Raw genomic sequence first — 21,007 nt, 5'->3', positions numbered from 1 at the left:
AGATTTAATAAAAATATTGTATATTTTTCATCCAAAATGTTCTTAAATTACTTATTAAAAATATGATATGGTCTTTTGATGCATATTTATTAGGCCTTTATCTATTTTATTGAATAATAAATGCAATCCTAAACTACTTATTGTGAACCATTGTGAACAGACCAAAACTGATTAACATGAACGCTCTCATAACAGTAACCTAACCTAACCTAACTTTTTAACTGTCAACGTCACTTCTACTTGGTGTGTTTGTTGAATGCTGAACTTCTCATATTTATCACACAAATCCTATACAACACTCGGTGCCCTCCTTAGAAGAATGGGGAATAGAAAACGAAACCGTAATGTCAACAAATTCGCACAGCGAAAACGGGACAAGAAGGAACAGGTAACTAAACTAAATAACAACATTATGTTTTCATCTGTGCCGACTCTCATGTTAACTTTAATTATGCTTTCAACTCGCAGGAGAAAAACCCTCAAGCCAAGCCAGAAGGTGATACACGTAAGCACTATGAAGATATAGTCCGAGAAAACGCTACTTTTGAAGAATATTATAAGGTATGTTTTACAACCTTTTACATAGCAAAGGCTTTCACTAATTCAGCCTAAAACTTATAAGATTATATTTTTCAGGGACAAAAAGTATGCCCTGAAGAAGAATGGCCAGCATTCATGAAGGCACTTAAGGAAAATCTGCCCACTGCATTCCGGATAACTGGCTCCAAATGTGAGGCTGACGCACTGATGAACATTGTGAAGAGTGAATACTTCTCGGAGCTGCTCAATGTCAAGCTGAAGACCGAGGGAGAGGAGGAAGTGGAAATCAAACCTATGAATTTGCCTTGGTAATGACAAATTTTGAATTTTCATTATTTTTATATGTTAACTATTTACTAATGTGTTCCTGACAGGTTAAAATTTCTATCAAAATCAATTTTGGTAATGTTGATTATTATTACTATTGTTTGCCTGAAACTTTGTCCGCAAAGAACTCATTAACAACATACTTTATAACTGCTTCAGGGAAGATTTCTGAGATGAGAACTCTTAGTGACTAAGAGTGACTGAATGGACTAAGACTTAGTCCATCTTTTATGATAAAGCATGCAAAATTTATGTCAATTATCATATCATCATTAGGTACCCAAATGGCTTGGCATGGCAGCTGCGCCTGTCCAGAACAGACATCCGTCGCAGCGAGCCTCTCTACAAGCTGCATAACTTCCTGGTAGCAGAGACGGCTGCAGGCGGTGTGTCCCGTCAGGAAGCTGTCTCCATGATACCACCTGTTGTGCTGGATGTACAGCCACATCACAAAGTGAGTAGTGACTATACTAGTGGCTCTGTGAGCTGTAGACCTCGCGAGCATAGCTTATTGGGACCGTGCACGATGACAGCGCCACACAGTGGTTTGATCAATCAACAATACAAAAAATTTAATTTATTAAAAAAAATACGAAGTTAAGGTAAAAAAAAAATACAAAAAGTTATGTCTTACTGGGGATTGAACCCAGACACTCTGTGCAAACAAAAAAAGCGAATGCTTACAAACTGAGCCAAATAGTTCTTAGACGAGCTGACGAAATTTAGCTCCTCATTCTCAAGTTAAAATTAGTTAAAATTAAATATCTCAATACCTCCGGAACCAGTGAAATAAATTTTCTGAATTTTTGGCCATTTAATCTATAAACATATCTCAAAAAGAACAAACTCTTATGATATCGGTACAACTATTTGTTTAGGCGCGAGGTATCATGACTCCGCCATTTTTTAAAATTTCCAAAAACTGGATTGACATAAGAATTTTATTTAATCATAGAATCTGGTCACAAAATTTCACGAGAATCGGTTGAGAATTGTGACCTGTAGAGGAGAACATCCGGACGGACATACGAAAGCAAAATGCCCGAGTCAAAACGTAGACCTTCGCTACGCTTCGGTCAATTAGCAAGTAATTATAAAAATCTTACTATGATTTACCAGATTACTTAGAGTCTCTAGAGCGCTCATTGCGCAACTGTTATTTTAAATGTCAAACTTCTATGATATTATTACGTATTAATAACACTTGCACTTCGTGTTCTACCAAAATAGTTGCAGATTTATCTTGGTCGAACTCTATCTAATTAATCTAAATATATATGTTTCAAGGTACTGGACATGTGTGCGGCCCCTGGTTCTAAGACAGCTCAGCTGATTGAGTTCCTACATGCAGATGAGGATAAAATGCCAACAGGTAATGGTAGAATTATGTAGGTCTATTTTACCTGCCTATCTCTGGGTCTGTCAATTAGTTTTTTTTAGTTTTATATTACTAAGCTAAAGCCTCGTCTCCATATCGCGCGGCAAACCATCGAACATTGGCTCGCGCGGCAGCCGCGCGCAATGGATACCGGGCTGGCTCGCGAGCCATCGAGTTGGCTTGCCGCGCGATATGGAGACGGGGCTTAATAATGAGTTATCTTCAGGCTTCGTGATGGCGAATGACGTGGACAACAGCCGTTGCTACATGCTGGTGCACCAGGCCAAGAGGCTCAACTCTCCCTGCATCGTCATCACCAACCACGACTCCGCCGTCATGCCCAACATACAAGTCACGGACCCCAAGGTGACTCATCATCATTTTCAAATCCTTGTTCTAACTTTTTGCTAAGAATAAATAGGCGTCCGCTTGGCGATCGCGAATTGGCGAATTTTTACGTAATCTATTGCCATTTGACCTGTACTCATTAGGCGTGTCAAACTGAACAAGCCGCCTTAAAAAAAACTCGCCGCGCGAAGCAACTCGGTTTGTAAAGACGTGTCTCGCCCAAGGCAAACACACTCGCTTCCACAATGTTTCGGGCGAGGCAAGTATTCAGAGACCGTCTGTTAAATGAAATCCAACAGTTGTTAATGTTGTTATATATTTGCAGAACCCAGAATCCACTGTCCCGCTGAAATTCGACCGGATTCTGTGTGACGTGCCGTGCTCCGGGGATGCGACGCTACGGAAGAATCCCGACATCTGGCTCAAATGGTCCACGGGCAACGGGAACAACCTACACGGGTCTGTCAAATAAAAAATCCGCAATTATATATTCTGTCTTCACAAGCTTATCTTTATCTTGCAATGTTTATAAAAATCTGCAAGGAAGATTCGAACCAGTTCCTGGTGTCAGGTTGAGCTGACATTTATAATCCACCTACGTCCTACGCAACTGCTAGTGTTGGTAGGAACACGAGTTCTTTGAGTCTGAATTTGAAGAACTCAGTCCGTTTTTACAAGACTCTGCGCTTAAAAACTTCCGAGTCTTTTAAGTCCCGAGTCGAGTCCTTTGTTGAGTCTTTTTTAAGACCAACTCAAAGGACACGAGCCTCCGAATAAAAACTCTGAACAATTTTATAGATTAAATAACAGTTTTTAACAGTCAGCATCATTATTCATTATATGATTAGTGTACCTAAACCACAAATTTATACAAAAACAAAGGTTAATTTAAGAAAATAAAACATTCGGTTGAAACAAAGTAAAGAAAGGCTCGTGACGTGTTCATGCTCATGTTTTGTTTTGTTCTGTTCTTGTATATATCGCACAAGTATGGCCTCCGCAAACCGTCCGATAAGGAACTTCGTTCCAATAATCATCTGTGAAAGTTTCTACCACAATTGTATTTTTTTTACTAATGACTAATTAATATTGATGAGTTAAACACTCGTATTTGTTATTGGTCCGTTGTTTTTGATCCCAAATTACAATCCCTATAGCATCCAATACCGCGTGCTAAAGCGCGGCTGCGAGCTGCTGGCCTTGGGCGGGCGCCTGGTGTACTCCACCTGCTCGTTCAACCCCGTCGAGAACGAGGCCGTCATACACAGGATGCTGGCCGAGGCCGGCGGCAGCATCGCCCTAGTGGACGTCCGGGCCTCGCTCACCGGACTCAAGTCACACCCAGGTCATTATGGTGCTTAAGTACCTCACCTTTAGTTCATCTATACAACTTGGTTTGTGAGAGAGCAGAGAATAAATAATAGTACTACCGTACAGAAATGACACATCCTACAAAACTGAAGTTTGACAGCGATTCAGGGACGAATCATGCTGTCACATTCTAATGTATGGCACTATCCCTTTCGGCTATTTAGGCTTGTCAAAATTCAAGTACCTAATTATCTTATCTGTGGTTGTGCACGCAAAGGGCCGTCAAGTTGTGTCAATCCTAATAATGGCTCGGAGCAATGCTGAGCCGAACGGAGCCGAGAATGCCCGAAAGGAGGAGTGTCACCCCACTCGCAGTATTTTTTTTATTATATACCTACATAGCAAACACCATAACACGAGAATCTACTGTCTACCTTCTTGAGAACCAACGAAACCGAGCCTTTGACCAGTCGTTGAGTCTGTTAACTGAATATTAGTAAACTTTAGTCCAACGAGATTAAGACTACCAAAGGTCAGTCAAGCGTGTTATTGTCAGCACTTTTAACCTTTTGCACGCCAATGACCGATATACCGGCACTGCAGGTCCAACGCCAAAGACTGATTGATCCGTCACAGACCACAGAGCAACATAGACCTACGTGCATATATACATAAAATTGAATTTCAGTTTAGACACTTCGGTGACGTGGCGTCCGAGTGACAGCTTTTGTGTTTGACACGGCGTCGAAAAGGTTAACACGCTCAAGTCATTAACTAGAGTCAGACCGTGAAAAGTCGGCAGCGATTTTGATAGCCCACGCAGTGCAACTGTCATTTTAAACGTCAAACTTCTATGAAATTATGACGTATAAATAACACTTACACTGGGCTATCAAATCCGCTGCAGACTTTTCTTAGTGTGACTCTAACGAGGTTTTGGCAGAAATTAGTGACGTAAAATTGAATTATTTCAATGACTATTCAGGCATGACACACTGGCGTCCGGCGTCAAAAGACATGGTGTTCTACGACAAGTACGAGGACGTCCCGGAGAAGTGGCAGACCGTGGTGCGCCCGCAGATGTTCCCACCCAACCCTGAGGACCTGGACAAGTTCCACCTGGACAGATGGTAAAGTGCATTATACATCATCAATCTCATAATCACAAATCACATAATGAATTGCTAAATAGTGTAAAAATTGCTACGTACTTTGTTGTGTTCTTTTTAGTTTTTATGTATGGTCGCGAAAACTTAAGACGATAACTTTGTTACATCTAGTGATGTCATACCAAACTTTAAACACAAGAAATCATCATAGCTGCGCCCCTCAGAGCAGAGCTTGGACTGGAAGTCATTTCCACGCTAACCCAATGCGGATATTCAATCTCATCAAATAACGAACTATAGTCTGACCAGGCATTTCCGTCAGTAGAATAAGCGGCAAATTATTAAAGAAGTAACTTTGGCCCCTTAGAAAATTTGAATTTCGCGCCTTTTCCAGTGTATAAATGGTAAATTTTCCTAAATAACCCAAGTCAAAACCTTTCAGCATACGAATCCTCCCCCACCACCAAGACACGGGCGGTTTCTTCGTGGCCGTGCTCGAGAAGTCCGCGCCCCTGCCGTGGGAGAAGGACCGCGAGACGGAGCAGCCCCAGGAGAAAGAGAGAAAGGAAGGGAAGCCGCCCGCCAAGAGGAGGCGCATGGGCGGCTACAGGGAGGACCCGTTTGTGTTCTTCAAGGGGGATGATGAGGATGTGTTCCCCTCGATCAAGGAGTTCTATGATCTGAGCGCGGAGTTTGATTCCAAGTGTCTGTTAACTAGGTAAGGTACAACAGGATTTTTCAATTCTTATGTTAGTCAGACACTCAGTCAGAAATATCTCGATTTTTAGATGTATGTTACCTTATTAATTGGTTGAGCTATATTCATGAGATCTGGGGTTCTCGTTAGCCTTAAGGGTAAATGAACCAAATTTCATATGTTTATGTTTAATACATTTTGAGTTACGTATGGGTCAAAAGTGGCTCCAAATGGTTCGTGTAATATAACACACGGCCGATGCGTCGCCAGTTCTATATATCTATTCAAATCATTTTCCAAGGCTCTCTCTCAACACATTTTGTCGCTTTATGTATGATTGAAGTGTTTATGTATGTATTAAAATACATTGTCCACGTATTTAACACAGGTGTCACGTGGGCAAGAAGAAGAACATCTACCTGGTGTCCCCGGTAGTTCGCGACGTGGTGCGCCGCAACGAGGACAGTATCAAGATCATCAACACCGGCGTCAAAACCTTCGTGCGCTGCGACAACAAGAACATGACCTGCGCCTTCAGGTACCTACACTACACCAATGATTTATAACCCAAGATAGTATAGTATTTTTTTTTCTTATTTACTCGTGATGCATGTTAATTATAAGATGTAATAATGTTTTGAAAAGATGTGTCCCGCCGAGTTTGTTGCCGGTCCCATATTGGGATACCCTCCTCCAAATGAGGGGGGATTTAAATCTTCTCGAAACAGAGGTGTAGGGTTGGAGCCAGTATAGCTTTATTTGACGTTCATAAGCGCATTGTAATATGCCTACTTGAATAAACTATTTTTTATCTTTTAAGATAGGTTATAGGCGTTCCAAAATTGAAGCGCTTACCTTGTGACAAATTGTACAAGTTGACTTTAGTCGCACCTGGGCAAGCGAGAATTGTGCACGTGCTAATGAGCTGCCGCACACCGAAAGAGAAGACGAGCTTATGTTTAACAACAAGTATGACAAAGATGGATGGAATGCGAAATTTACTCAAAAATAACAGATTTCTTCGTAGGCACAGAAATAAGTATTTTTTCACTTCTCATGCTCAAAAAGTGCACCTTTATGTCGTGCGTAGACGACATAAAATCGCATTTTATGCTAGAGCATTTTATGCTCTAGAGAGCATAAAGTAAAATCATCTATTACGACCCTTATTGACTTCGCAATAAAGTCCAAATTCTGCCATACAAACTGCCAGCCCTGCCGGCGCGCCCCGACCGGCGCTGTCCCGATCGGCGTGCCCCGCGCCTCCGACCGGCCCAAGAACAATTTTCTTTAGTCTTGAATAAATACGTTAAAATAACCTAAAATATTTGATTTAGTTGTATATTTTCCTCGCAATCGAAGTGAAAAGCAGAGTGTACAACAAGGCCATAAATGTCCATGTTTACCCTCATCTACTATTTTGGTCTTCGATTCGCTCAGACCAAAAAATTGCCTCGGGTAAAAATAGGTCACTTTATGCCCTTGTTGTACAATCTACTATTTATGCTCCTCAAGTACGAGTATAACCTATCTACACAGTTATATAATATCATTGCACTACACCAACTAAATATGCATTCATAGCGTCAGTGGTAACCGAGGGATCCCATCGAGCAAAGATTGGATCGGCTTTAAAAAAACCAGCCAAGTGCGAGTCGGACTCGCGCACGAAGGGCTCCGTACCATAATTAAATATCTATTTTATTATGGTTTTAGTATTTGTTGTTATAGCTGCAATAGAAATACGTCATCTGTGAAAATTTCAACTGCCTAGCTATCACGGCTCATATATGAGATACAGCCTGGTGACAGACGGACAGTGGAGTCTTAGTAATAGGGTCTGTTCTGTTCTTATCTTCGCCTCAACTGAACCAGCACTATCCACCTCACCGCTGAACAGGGTCCCGTTTTTACCCCTTGGGTACGGAACCCTAAAAAGATTTCTTTAGCATGATGTGTGCTCTAAATTTTAATTTGTACTTTCCCAGGCTATCCCAGGAAGGGCTGGCCAGCGTGGCCCCGTTCATCGGCCTGCGACGCCGCGTGCGCATCCTCAAGGAGGACTTAGTGCTGGTGCTGCAGAACGACAACCCCAGCAGCCCCCCGGACCTCAAGCTCTTCAGCGAGCACGCGCAGGCGCAGCTCAAGGATCTCGGTGAGTTTTAAACAGCGCCCTCAGCGTCCGCAATGACAATCAAAGTTCACTCCTAAATTTAAAACTACAAAGTCATTTTTGCTGACAAATTTAGACCGTACAGTAACGATTAGAGTCTGTTCGGAGAGAGAAGAGTCGTGGAATGTATTGAGCCCCATACATGACGTTTCTTTTATTTTTTGCCATTTTTAAATATTGTGACTTTTTTTGCCTCTGTTGTGTTATTTGTACTCAGAATCACGAGCTCTTTCGATCCTAATGGGATAAAAAAATGTCCCAGAGTTATTTCCTATTTTGTTACCATTTCCCCATACACTTTGTATGGCGGTAACAAAAAGGAAACTGTGAAAAATGTATGGAAATTTTAGGACACTTTTTTTCTCCCATAAGGATGAAAAGGGCTCGCGATCCTTACTAGAAATAACACAAAAGTGGCAAAAAAGGTCACAATATATAAAAATGGCAAAAAATAAAAGAAACGCTCACATTCCACAACTCTTCTCTTTCCGAACAGACTCTATCAATATTACAAACAAAGATTACTTATTGTCGGTTATCAAGGATGTGCCTAAGGGTGGTATTCCACATGTCCAATGTCATTGTCTCTCACTCTCTCATTAAAGCAAAATGTGAAACGCAATACACGTTGGACAAAGAAATCGGATAGGTGGAATACCACCCTAATCAAGATTTAAATTTAAAACTTCAAAGACATTTTTACTGTCAAAGTTAGACCATACAGTAAGGAGTATCAATATTACAAGCAAAAGGTGCGTTAGGATGTGCCTAACGTAAGAATGAAAATTAGAATCACTAACGACAATATTTAAGACCAATAGCTATGTGCCCCATCAAAGAATAAATAATAGTACTAGGTATAGAAAGAAGGTTCACTCTCTAATAAAATGCGTCTATTACGACAGATATGACCGCAAAGTGGCGCAAGCGCGAATAGGCGTCCGTTCCATAGCGGTGCGCGGCAACTACTACTGCTAGATACCAAAATTGGTGTGATCGCGGAGTGAGCCACGATTGGCCTCATTTTGATTTAAAATCCCCCATTAAACGCAGAGCCTTTTAGTGAGTTAAGATCTAAAAACAATCACTAATGTATCACAAAACTTTTATGCAAAACCGCAACTAAATCGATTAATCCGTTTTTATTCAGATGCATTAAATAGCAGTCGAGTCTTAACTTTCTGACTTTTAGTTGTAATAAAACGTTACAAACCCAAAACAATGTGTTTCCAGCAACCGGCAGCTGTATCCTGCAGTACCAGGACCCGGAGTCGAGCCTGCACCTCACGCTGGTGGGCTGGCGCGGCGTGCACTCGCTGCGCGCCTACACCGCCACGCCCGACACCGTGCACTATCTGCGGCTGCTCGGGGCTGACTTTAGCAAATATGGTACGTAAGGGAATAATGTTAAGGTTCACATTTGATTGGAGAGGTCATGACATCTAATTATTATGTTAATATTATGTCGTTGGCGTACGTGTCGCCATCAACTTTAGTTTAAGCATAAAGTAATAAGTAAAGAAAGAGAAGGAACTCCATAGTCACACTCACATGTTTGACTAACCAAAGCATAGATGGCATTACTATACACTCATGAAAAATAATATTGATGAATTCGCCACATTGTTTCACTTAAATAACCCAATTCGTAATATTTATAAATATGAAACTCAATCGTACAAAATTATCACTTTATAACACCTAAAATTGGAAAATCATTTAAGGCAATTTTTACGAGTCGGCTACTTGAATCGGCTTGAATTGATGGAACCTTTTTTTTGTAAGTTAAATGACTAAATAACGAACGTCGTATTCCGGTAGATGGCGCGTGCGCAAGGTGCACACCAGTGCGTGCCAGTGTATCAAGGGCCCAACGTTTTCTGTTCTCTTTCACGGCGCAGCAACTAGTATCATTTCTCTCTCCTCACTCTTTTAAAAAGGCCGTTTGTCAAAAAAGGACAACCATACTGTTGACAAGGTGAACTTCAAATCAAGTGTTGCCTTTCTTGATGCGCCCAGGCTGTGTATGTGTGCGTAAAAGCGTATATGTGTGCTCTTTTAGGGATGTGAAAAGTCGATTTTAATCATGTTATATATCGATAAACACTACACAGCGGAACGAAATAGCGATTAATTGAAGCTTCAATATCTTCGTTAAACATAAACATAATTGAAATGCTAATGGATAATGAATATATTATGATATAATCATATAATTCAATTATTGCGGAACACCTATTTTAGGAGGTATTTATGTATTTTAATTAAATATCTGAACTTTCCCTTGGTTCCCTGCTGGGGCGTGACTATAAAAATTGTGATCTGATAACCACAATAAAGAATAAAAGCGTTTTTGGTCATTTTAGGTATCGTTAAGCCTTTGAAGTAAAATTAAAATTGCAAGAAATGTCGATAGTTTATCGATATGACTTTATCGACATGGCTACAGCAAGGTGGGCCTCATTGTTAATCGTACACTAAACAAAAGTGGCAACAGTGACAGCTCGCTGAGACACCGTCTCTATATATTATAAGTCTATGCAGTGTATGCCAAATAAAGTTGCCATATTGACGAAAAAAAAGAGAAACCTAAAATTTATATACAATAACGCATTCCGATTAAAAATAAATATTGCTAAAAAAACTACATTTTTATACTTCAAACTTCTTTTTTACAGTTTCCAAAACACATACAACATACAATAAATGACTTGACACCGTTTATCCACGCTTGAAAATCACAACGGCGACAATTAATTTTATGTGGATGGGATTGTTTAAATTTCTCAGCTTATGTTGCCTACATTACAAATTTCAAATCTGGAAAGTCTATTTGAACATTTCATTAGGTACTAGAGCCTGTGTGCAAGGAGAAGAGTCGTAGGGCTTTCGCATAGACTCTGCATAATTAATGAATTTTAGTTATTTAAATCAACCATTACAGTATTTTGAACAAATTATTTAGCTCTACTCATTAATTATACAAAACTAGACTAGAACATGAACTAGACTAAAGGAATATTTTTATTTATTTTTTGTTTCATTGAAATGGCAAAACTGACACTACACTAACTCGAATAATGAGTACACAATACAATGCAACGACAGGATGCGACGTTGTCTAGTCAGTGGTTTGGCGGTCATTGCGATTTGGCAACGCCGCGTGGTTCAGATACACACAAATTTATTATCAAGATTGTGTTCGCATAACGTTTCGTTTCAAATTCTTATTATGACCACGGTAAAATAAATTAAGTATATCTTAGCTAATATAAATAATAACAACGTATTAATGTATTTATAATAAAATCTTCTACAAAAAATATGCTTATTTTTTAGGCTGTTGCTAGAATGGACGCATGTATTTAAATTACAAATTATGTTCAATAGGGAGCCAACTGCGTAAATAGAAACTGTACCAAGTACGGGTTGTAATTCTATTAAAACTGTACCCTACTTCGGGGTGTTGTTATAATGCTGCTTCTTAAAACACGACTGGAAATTTTAGGCATGTATTTTAAAACTCAAACATTATAGTAGATTTATATTTAAAAAGTATTTTTGGACATTATTTTTTTATTTGATCCATTAACATGTGCAATTAAGAAGCAGAAACAATAATGACATGACAGATATATTTAGGGAGACTAAAAAAATCAATGGCAACACTAAATATAAACTGTCAGAGGGCCTACCGCGAACCACGTTCGACGTGTTGCCTCTCTGTCGCTGTAAATTCGTACTTAAGTGTGACAGGGAGGCAACATGTCGTACGTGGGTCGCGGTAGGCCCTCAGGACAGGACCATGGCGTCGACGGCCGCCTACTGCGTAGCGTCTGTTTATAACATCATTATGAACTTTTTTAATTTCATGTGTTAAATTTAGTTCGGTTCGGTATTTGATATTATTCGAAATGTAGTTCACAATAGGTACTGAATTCCTGTGGATTCCTGAAGTACCATCAGAATTAAACTAAAGCAGGTCAAACAAACCTGAGGAGAGGGTGTCAACGGTTTGCCAATCAATGATGAATATTGCCTTCAAATGGATTAATAATATGCATCAGGTAAGTTTATTAAAGGTTATTTATTGTAAACTACTGAAACATTTTAACATATTCAACGCTCTATACATATAACTTTTTATTTTAACCTCTTGTCAATCCCGAACTAACGACTGTGAACACGGTTAGGTATGTAAACTTGAGTGGTGCTTTGACATTATTTACCAATTATTTACTGTCGAAAATAATGAAGCAAATCACTCATGGCTGGTTTTACTTTAGTGAACGGAATTTATTGGTTATGTAATCTATTGGTTGCTCAGTTATTGGTAATAAAAGTATAATTATTCTGTAACTATAAGTTTTCCAGTTCTTAATTTCAAACCATGTAAGATAATCCTCAGTAACATTTTACTGAATCTATGTAAGTTGTTAATATAATCTAGTTTTACCAACAGAAAGGTCTTAATGTAAGGTTGTTTTAATTTTTTTGAAAAGTAACAATTTTAGAAAATACAGATGTAGTTATAAACACTCAAGTTATGGACTTTATTTTGAAAAAATAATGATTTTTATGATGAATGCTTGCTTTCCCTGCAAAAATGTAGTAAAAATCAGGGACCGTTACCGGGATCCGGTATAACTAATAATAAAATATCACATAGCATTCACAGTATTTTTTTTATAGTTTAGAATAGTATTTAGGTAAGGATAGTGATTGATAAGATAGCTAAATTAAATGCAAAAATATAGTGAATAGCATCAGGAATCAAAAATATACATAAACAACCATGATACTGAAATTGAATACCCGTTAATTTGTATGAAAAATATACTGGTATTCGGTCCCTGGTCAGAATTGTATCTTTAAGATGTTTTTGTATGCAACAAATTATTTTTTTGATTTCAGGTGCTCCCATTCTAGCTCCTATCACCCGAAAAGCGAACGATCGGAAATATGTTTTAAATTTAGAAGGGGAAACATGTCGTTAAACATCATACGCCTGCTAACCAATGGATAGAGTTACTACTGGTCAATGTATTATATCTGACTGAGCCGGAACGAGGCCAAGATGGATGCTCAAGACAGAAAAGCGTGGAAGGATGTTGTGGAGGCCCTACACACCTCCGGGTTGCCATTGAACAATCAACAACAACAATGTATTATATCTGAAAAAATGAAGTGACAAAGTATTATTTATATGGAATAAGAGGAGAAACATGAAATTGTCAATTCCTGCTTCAATGGATGCAGTTCGATGCAATGAAGAATTTTTAATTAGTTATTAATACCCATTAATAAATTTTATCCTTATTTCAATCCATGCTTTATTTTTGTCTACCCACCTTCATTATATTTGCTGAATTGCCACAACTGTGTTCTGTGTTCAATGATAGTTGACAACAGGATCCTATTTGCTTTAACTATAATTTGTAATATGTGGCTTTCCATCACAGAAGGGTCCTTATGGTTCAAGTACAATAAGGTCCTTTCCATCTGAAATTCCAACTGAAATTCTGATAAAAAGGTCCTTATTGTACATGAACCATAAGGACCCTTCTCTGTTGGAAAGCTACATATTTATACTCTGGTACACCAACATTGTCAATAGAAAAAGGCAGCAAATTTTAAAAATGTAGGCGTTTATTTACTGACAAGGGGGTTGTGTTTGTAGTTTAAAAAGTATTATTTGTAATTTAAAATTTTAATTTCTTGTAAGTGTGTTGGCGTAGGCTGTAAAAATATGAAATAAACAGAATAAGCCTAAATAAAGTTTTACATGAAAAGCCATAGCGTTACGAGTAGGTATTCTAGTTTCTGACGTTAGCACCAAGAGGGGAGTTAAAAATTTTAAGTCAACGCATTCAAAACATAAGTTAGGTTGTGTCAAATATTTCATACAAAACCCAACTAAGGTCTGTCCACGATAAAAAGTGGTCAGCATTTAATAAACAATAAAAAATAAAATAAAAGACAACTGACATCTGTCACTTTGATTGTTAGATAGCGGGAAGAATAAACTATCGTTTAGGGCTATTTGGAGTTTATAAATTCGTAACATTTATAAAATGTCGTCTAGCCAACTGGACATCCGAAAAAAGATCGTGTACACCTACAACCAAAATATCGGTATATCACAAGGAAAGTTAGCCAAATTATTAAAAGTTCCGAAGTCAACCGTGCAAAAGGTATTGGCTAATTATCAGTCCAGATTGTCTGTTTCAAGAAAAGGTGGTTCGGGTAGAAAACGCGGTCCTGCTGATAAAACTAAGGCAAAAAAAGTAATCGAGCATTTTAAGAAGAATCCAACTCTCTCTGTCCGTGACGTCGCCAGAAAATGTAAGGTATCGAAATCGTATGTCCAAAAAATCAAGCAGCGTGCAGGTTTACGATCGTACAAGGCAACTACAGTTCCTAATCGCGATGCTACAAAGGATAAATTATGTAAAACCCGGGCTCGAAAGTTGTATACAAAATATTTGACGAAGTTTGGTTGTATTTTGATGGACGACGAAACATACGTGAAAGCAGATTTTAAGAGCGCTATTACATTTCGGCGTTGAGCGAGTTTAGGTATTTTACGCGCTGCGGCAGGCCGTGCGAGCTCAGTATGCCGATCCCTTCTACCACACTCGCACTACAATGATGGATTAAACATTCTTGATCCTTCGCGAAGCATATTGAAATCAACCATAACAACACTAACTGTACTTAACTTTTAAAGTTCTAAAACTGTTATTTGGTAAGTACGAAAATACTAAATGCAGTGCAAATGTACATAGGGGCTGTTCATAAATTACGTCATCTATTTTTGACGATTTTTGACCCCCCCAAATCATCCAAAAATCAAGCTTCGGATGAATCTGTTTCCTCCTACGTCATGTTACCATCATCCGATGTCCAGACCCCCCCCCCCCACTCCTCCCATTTGAAACGACGTAATTTATGAATAGCCCCATACTCGTACTTATGAAGGTATATTACTCGAAAGAAATTATAGGTACCTACTCGCTTATTTACATGTTTCGTCATTGCATTTGGTACCTATAGGTTGTAAAGTTTGTATCAACGAGGGTTTAAAAACGAACTGGTACTGAGGATCTGATGATGATTAAGGTGGTCACGGATACCAATCAACCATGTAGTAACATGATTAGGCTCGTTTGATTCGTCTCAACAAGATCTTTGACACTGAAGATACACAGGGTCTGATGATGGAGCTGGAAGGTGGCCACGGGTACCAGTCTATCATGTAACTAAACAACTTCGTGTTTGGGCTCGTTTGATTCGTCTCAACAAGATCTTGGACACAAGACAGTACTCAGGGTCTGATGATGGAGCTGGAAGGTACCATTACCAATCAACCATGCAACTAAACCACATCGTGTTTAGGATCGTTTGATTCGTCTCAACAAGATCTTTGACACTAGGTGATACTCAGAGTCTGATGATGGAGCTGGAAGGTGGTCACCGGTACCAATCAACCATGCAACTAAACCACTTCGTGTTTAGGCTCGTTTTATTCGTTTCAACAAGATCTTTGACACAAGATAATACTCAGGGTCTGATGTTGGAGCCGGAAGGTGGTCACCGGTACCAATCAACCATGCAACTAAACCACTTCGTGTTTAGGCACGTTTTATTCATCTCAACAAGATCTTTGACACAAGGTAGTACTCAGGGTCTGATGATGGAGCGCGAAGGTGGCGACGGGTACCTGTCTATCATCATCAGCTCCATCATCAGACCCTGAGTAGTATCTTGTGTCAAACATCTTATTGCGACGAATCAAACGAGCCCAAACACGAAGTGGTTCAGTTACATGGTAGACTGGTACCCGTGGCCGCAGTCCAGCTCCATCATCAGACCCTGAGTACTAACTTGTGTCAAAGATCTTGTTGCGACGAATCGAACGAAGCCAAACACGAAGTGGTTTAGTTGCATGGTTGATTGGTACCGGTGACCACCTTCCGGATCCATCATCAGACCCTCAGTACTGCCTTGTGTCAAAGATCTTGTTGCGACAAATCAAACGAGCCCAAACACGAAGTGGTTCAGTTACATGGTAGACTGGTACCTGTGGCCACAGTCCAGCTCCATCATCAGACCCTGAGTACTAACTTGTGTCAAAGATCTTGTTGCGACGAATCGAACGAAGCCAAACACGAAGTGGTTTAGTTGCATGGTTGATTGGTACCGGTCACCACCTTCCGGATCCATCATCAGACCCTCAGTACTACCTTGTGTCAAAGATCTTGTTGCGACAAATCAAACGAGCCCAAACACGAAGTGGTTCAGTTACATGGTAGACTGGTACCCGTGGCCACCTTCCAGCTCCATCATCAGATCCTGAGTACTATCTTGTGTCCAAGGTCTTGTTGAGACGAATCAAACGAGCCTAAACACGAAGTGGTTTAGTTGCATGGTTGATTGGTACCGGTGACCACCTTCCGGCTCTAACATCAGACCCTGAGTACTATCTTGTGTCAAAGATCTTATAGAAACGAATAAAACGAGCCTAAACACGAAGTGGTTTAGTGGCATGATTGATTGGTACCGGTGACCACCTGCCGGCTCCATCATCAGACCCTGAGTACTATCTTGTGTCAAAGATCTTGTTGAGACGAATCAAACGAGCCTAAACACGAAGTGGTTTAGTTGCATGGTTGATTGGTACCGGTGACCACCTTCCGGCTCCATCATCAGACCCTGAGTATTATCTTGTGCCAAAGATCTTGTTGAGACGAATCAAACGAGCCCAAACACGAAGTGGTTTAGTTGCATGGTTGATTGGTACCGGTGACCACCTTCCGGCTCCATCATCAGACCCTGAGTACTATCTTAAGTCAAAGATCTTGTTGAGACGAATAAAACGAGCCTAAACACGAAGTGGTTTAGTTGCATTGTTGATTGGTACTGGTGACCACCTTCCGGCTCCATCATCAGACCCTGAGTACTATCTTAAGTCAAAGATCTTGTTGAGCCGAATCAAACGAGCCCAAACACGAAGTGGTTTAGTTGCATGGTTGATTGGTACCGGTGACCACCTTCCGGCTCCATCATCAGACCCTGAGTACTATCTTGTGTCAAAGATCTTGTTGAGATGAATAAAACGAGCCTAAACACGAAGTGGTTTAGTTGCATGGTTGATTGGTACCGGTGACCACCTTCCGGCTCCATCATCAGACCCTGAGTACTATCTTGAGTCAAATAAATACATATAGAATGTCAGGTCGTTTCAAATATTTTTAATCCTGTCCGGTAGTTTATTAAACTGTACCATTATAAATTATAATACTATAAAAACAGTGCTAGGATCAAAGTCTCTCGTTGCGGTTTACACGCACACATTATAGCGTTTTACACGGCGCCCGCCGCACACAATGATAAAAAACCTCGTCGTCGCCGTTGAAAATGTGCGGAGCCGACCGACACACGTCCTGCCTCTACAAGCTCTGCCGCGGCACTGAGCTGGCGCAGCGCGCGTCATCGGTAATATAGAGTAGTTTTCAAAAAATTGCCAAAAAATTATAGTAGAATTTCATAAACACTAATGTATACCAACAGTATAAGCAAACGTTGCAGATTGCTTGAGTATGAAAATGACTTCGATATTAAGTAGATTTTCGTAGGAATTGACACTTGTTTCGGAGAGAAAATAGAGTTCGTTTTACTTTGATTTTCTCTTTCTCAAAGGTATGTAGGAAAAATATAGTTTGATATGCCTAAAGTACAGGGTATTAGTAATACAAAATAGCCAGGTTAAGCAGAGTAAAATTCTCAACATTTCCAAATAAGAGCTCGCCATTCAGTGCTTCACGGGGTTTTTCGGAAACGACCATCAGAAAAAAAATCATTACTAATTTAATAAGTCCTTTTTCTAATATTTACAACGATATTTATAAAGATAAGAAGACGCTTTTACTGGAACAAGTACTCATTGTTTCTAATAATGAGCGCAAAGTCCTGAATTTCGTCGACTAGTATCATCAATTTTGCATTATTTCGACTTTTCTTGTAAGAGCGCTCTTAAGCAATTACCAGGTTTGCAGTTCTATGTGGCAAATCAAAGAGGGAATGCCGATAAAAAATTTACAACAAAAAAACTTGATAAATTTGCAAAAAAATTCCTTGTCTGGCAAGCCATCTGTACATGTGGTCAAAAAAGCAAATCGTTTGTTACTACGGGTACGATTAACCAATCCATTTACACGAAAGAGTGTTTAAAAAAACGTTTATTGCCGTTTATAAGAAACCACACCGAGCCTGTCATATTCTGGCCTGATTTAGCGTCCTCACATTATGCCAAATCTGTTTTAGAATGGTACACTGAAAATAATATCTCCTTTGTACCGAAATTAGCAAATCCACCAAACTGCCCAGAACTCCGGCCGGTAGAGCGTTATTGGGCAATAATGAAAAGAAAATTGAAAAATAGTGGTAAAATTGCTACAAATGAGAAACAGTTCAAAAGAATGTGGGATACGACATGTAAAAAGGTGACCGAAAGTGATGTACAGAGATTGATGGAAGGAGTCCGAAGCAAAGTCAGGGCATTTTACCAGTGTTAATTTGTTAAACAGGAGGTTTATTAATTTTAAAGAACACTAATAAAGCTTTAATTTAAATAGCCCATGAAATTGTTTTTCTTAGTTTTTTTTCTAATTTGTCGTTATAACACCGACCACTTTTTATCGTGGACAGACTTTAAAGTAAGGGAGTTTTTTTCGAAACTAAAGTGAAGGAAAATGAGGTTGGTGTCCAGGGGACAACTGCAATTTTAAGTTTGTATCTCAATGATAGGTAAATATCTAGATTCTATTTATAATAAGTATTATTCGTTGCATCACTAAGAAAAATCTATAAATCAGGAACAACTAATATTAACTATTTGAGAGAAACATATTACATACCTATCGGTAAGTATATTCTAAGTCCAAGGACTTCTTGTTTTGATATGATATATGAGCACAAATTAACATAAGATTATTATTGCTTTCATTTCGGGAAAACATACTTTCGAGTATTGTAGGTATGTCTTTTGTATCTCATTGAGATACAAAATGCAATATACATTACACTGTAGAACAAACACTCTCACATAATAAATACATCAAATACATGGCGTTAAATACAAAGATATTTTTACTAATTATGTTTTTTACATATAGGATGTTTTTGATTTTTTTATAATTTTTAATATGTAGGGGTTTCTTCAGATACATTTATGGATGTAACAATGTTTACTTCATGAATTGTATATTACATTAAAAAAAAAATATTTTTATTTATTTCGGATAATGTAAAATAAAATAAAAAAAGTGCCATCGGAGCTGGGTCTCGAACCCGAGTACTCAGAATTGCAAGTCAAATACTCAAACCTCTCGACCAAAACTGAAGTGGCGCAGGCGTCAAAATATAAAATCAATTCTTAGATATGGTTACTTGACGGTGTAATTCATTGCTACCTCACTAGATGTCACTATTATTTATTGATAACAACGCCATCTAAAAATAACGCGAAGACATTCGAGGTACCGGCGAAGATAACGCGATTTACGTAAGCCGTGTAGCAATGTACTGAGTTACTTTTCTTCGTTACTTCTTTTTCTATGGTTTAAGTCAGGTCCCCACAGAAAACCAGCGCCACGGTTTGCCACGGCATTATGCTGAGTAGGGATCCTATTTTAGCGTCCAAATGTTTTTTTATGTCTGCATTGCCTTTCTTTTTTCCATGTACTATGTTATGGCATTAAAATAAATGTATTTCTTCTTAATTTCTTAACCGCGAAGCGTCTGGTTGACGTAACTGGTGACCGAAGAGCTGGCGGCTACCTCGCACAACGTATCAGCATTGCGATACAGCGAGGAAATGACGCCAGCATCCTTGGTACAATGCCTCAAGGGCCTATTTTAGGTTTAAGCTAGTTATTAATTTCTTTTAGTAATACCCCTGTATATATCTTGTTTGTAAATGAATGATCCTTTTAATGTATATTTAACTTTATAACTTTATTGGTCCAGTAGCCGTTGGGTAATTCTGTCATAGTGCAATGCGGTTCTATAGGACTGACTTTACCTAATATGGTACGAGTTGAAATACGATTAAGGTCCATTTTTAATGGGGTTGGCCGGTCGAAGTATTCAACAGATGGCGCCAGCATAGCTTGCCCTGTCAATCCCTAGAATCTGGTTGCCAGCCCTTTAATCCAAATCTCATAGAAGAAGGGGCAAGCTATGATGGCGCCATCTATGCAAACTTTTGACAGTTGCCAACTCAATTGATATAGAGAAAAGTCGTGCACAATCTCAAGCTTATAGGGGACTGAATTTATCAAATATAGTCTATGTACTAAAATAAAATAGGATTAAGCTTAAACCTAATTTATGTAGCCATCCTTTCACAAATATTGATAGGTAAAATTAAAGCTATAGGTAAACCTTCGATAATTGGGTGACATTTAAATGATTACTGATTGTTACAGATGTAAATAAGTTTAAGAAGGCGTCAGATGTACCAGAGGGTGACGCCGACGCGACAGAGACATCAGAAGCGATGGAAGTGACAGCGACGGAAGAGGCGCCATCAGAGACGGGCGAGGCTAATGGCTCCGACAAGTTATAGCTTTAAGTATGTATTATAATGTTATTATTTAATAAATGACATTTGTAAACATTACTTCGAATTTAATATGCATAGTCATAAATTTAAATATTACTAGTAGTTCGCCCCGAACTGAGAACTCGCGGTTTGCCAAAAATTATATAGAGCGATTGACTTTGTTGCACCTACTTACTCGCATAGTTCGACATTAAATAGTAGAACATAATTTTCAAGAAAAAAAACAACTTCTATGGGGGCCGGTGAAAGATTATTGTACATAGATGGTGCACTATGTAGAAAAGGATGTAAAACCACCCACTTTTCTAGTAGGTATAGCATTTCGTTTCTGTAAGGATCGCAGTTTTAGCCTCACGAACCCACTTCTCTGATAGCAGTTCGGTTCTGTGAGGATTGCAGTTCGAACCTAACCAAAACCACTTTTCTAGTAGCATTTCGTTTCTGTAAGGCTCGCAGTTCTAACCTAACCTAATCCACTTTTTTTCGGTTATGTGAG

The 21,007-nt window shown here is 39.0% G+C and overlaps 1 protein-coding gene across 1 annotated transcript; it reads left to right on the top strand.

Annotated features, from left to right (window-relative positions):
- Window positions 1-194: 194 nt before the first annotated feature.
- On the top strand, window positions 195-20,568 carry LOC134800520 (tRNA (cytosine(34)-C(5))-methyltransferase). Its single transcript, XM_063772990.1, has 14 exons — window positions 195-388; window positions 469-561; window positions 637-848; window positions 1,144-1,321; window positions 2,155-2,239; window positions 2,472-2,611; window positions 2,919-3,052; window positions 3,751-3,938; window positions 4,890-5,034; window positions 5,456-5,731; window positions 6,099-6,248; window positions 7,699-7,865; window positions 9,117-9,272; window positions 20,375-20,568. The coding sequence occupies exons 1-14, from the start codon at window positions 257-259 to the stop codon at window positions 20,512-20,514; spliced, it is 2,196 nt and encodes a 731-aa protein (XP_063629060.1). The 5' UTR covers window positions 195-256; the 3' UTR covers window positions 20,515-20,568.
- The last annotated feature ends 439 nt before the right edge of the window (window positions 20,569-21,007 follow it).

This window comes from Cydia splendana, chromosome 20, assembly GCF_910591565.1.
Source record: "Cydia splendana chromosome 20, ilCydSple1.2, whole genome shotgun sequence".
Taxonomy (NCBI): Eukaryota; Metazoa; Arthropoda; class Insecta; order Lepidoptera; family Tortricidae; genus Cydia; species Cydia splendana.
The sequence above is the reverse complement of the archived record's forward strand: the minus strand, read 5'-3'. Positions and strand labels throughout refer to the sequence as shown.

Bases quoted from the DNA above. Each gene is read 5' to 3' on its own strand.
- LOC134800520 (XM_063772990.1), top strand. From the start codon at position 257: ATGCTGAACTTCTCATATTTATCACACAAATCCTATACAACACTCGGT. The intron at 1,322-2,154 runs GTGAGTAGTGAC...ATATGTTTCAAG, and splicing joins ATGTACAGCCACATCACAAA to GTACTGGACATGTGTGCGGC. The intron at 3,053-3,750 runs GTCTGTCAAATA...CAATCCCTATAG, and splicing joins AACGGGAACAACCTACACGG to CATCCAATACCGCGTGCTAA.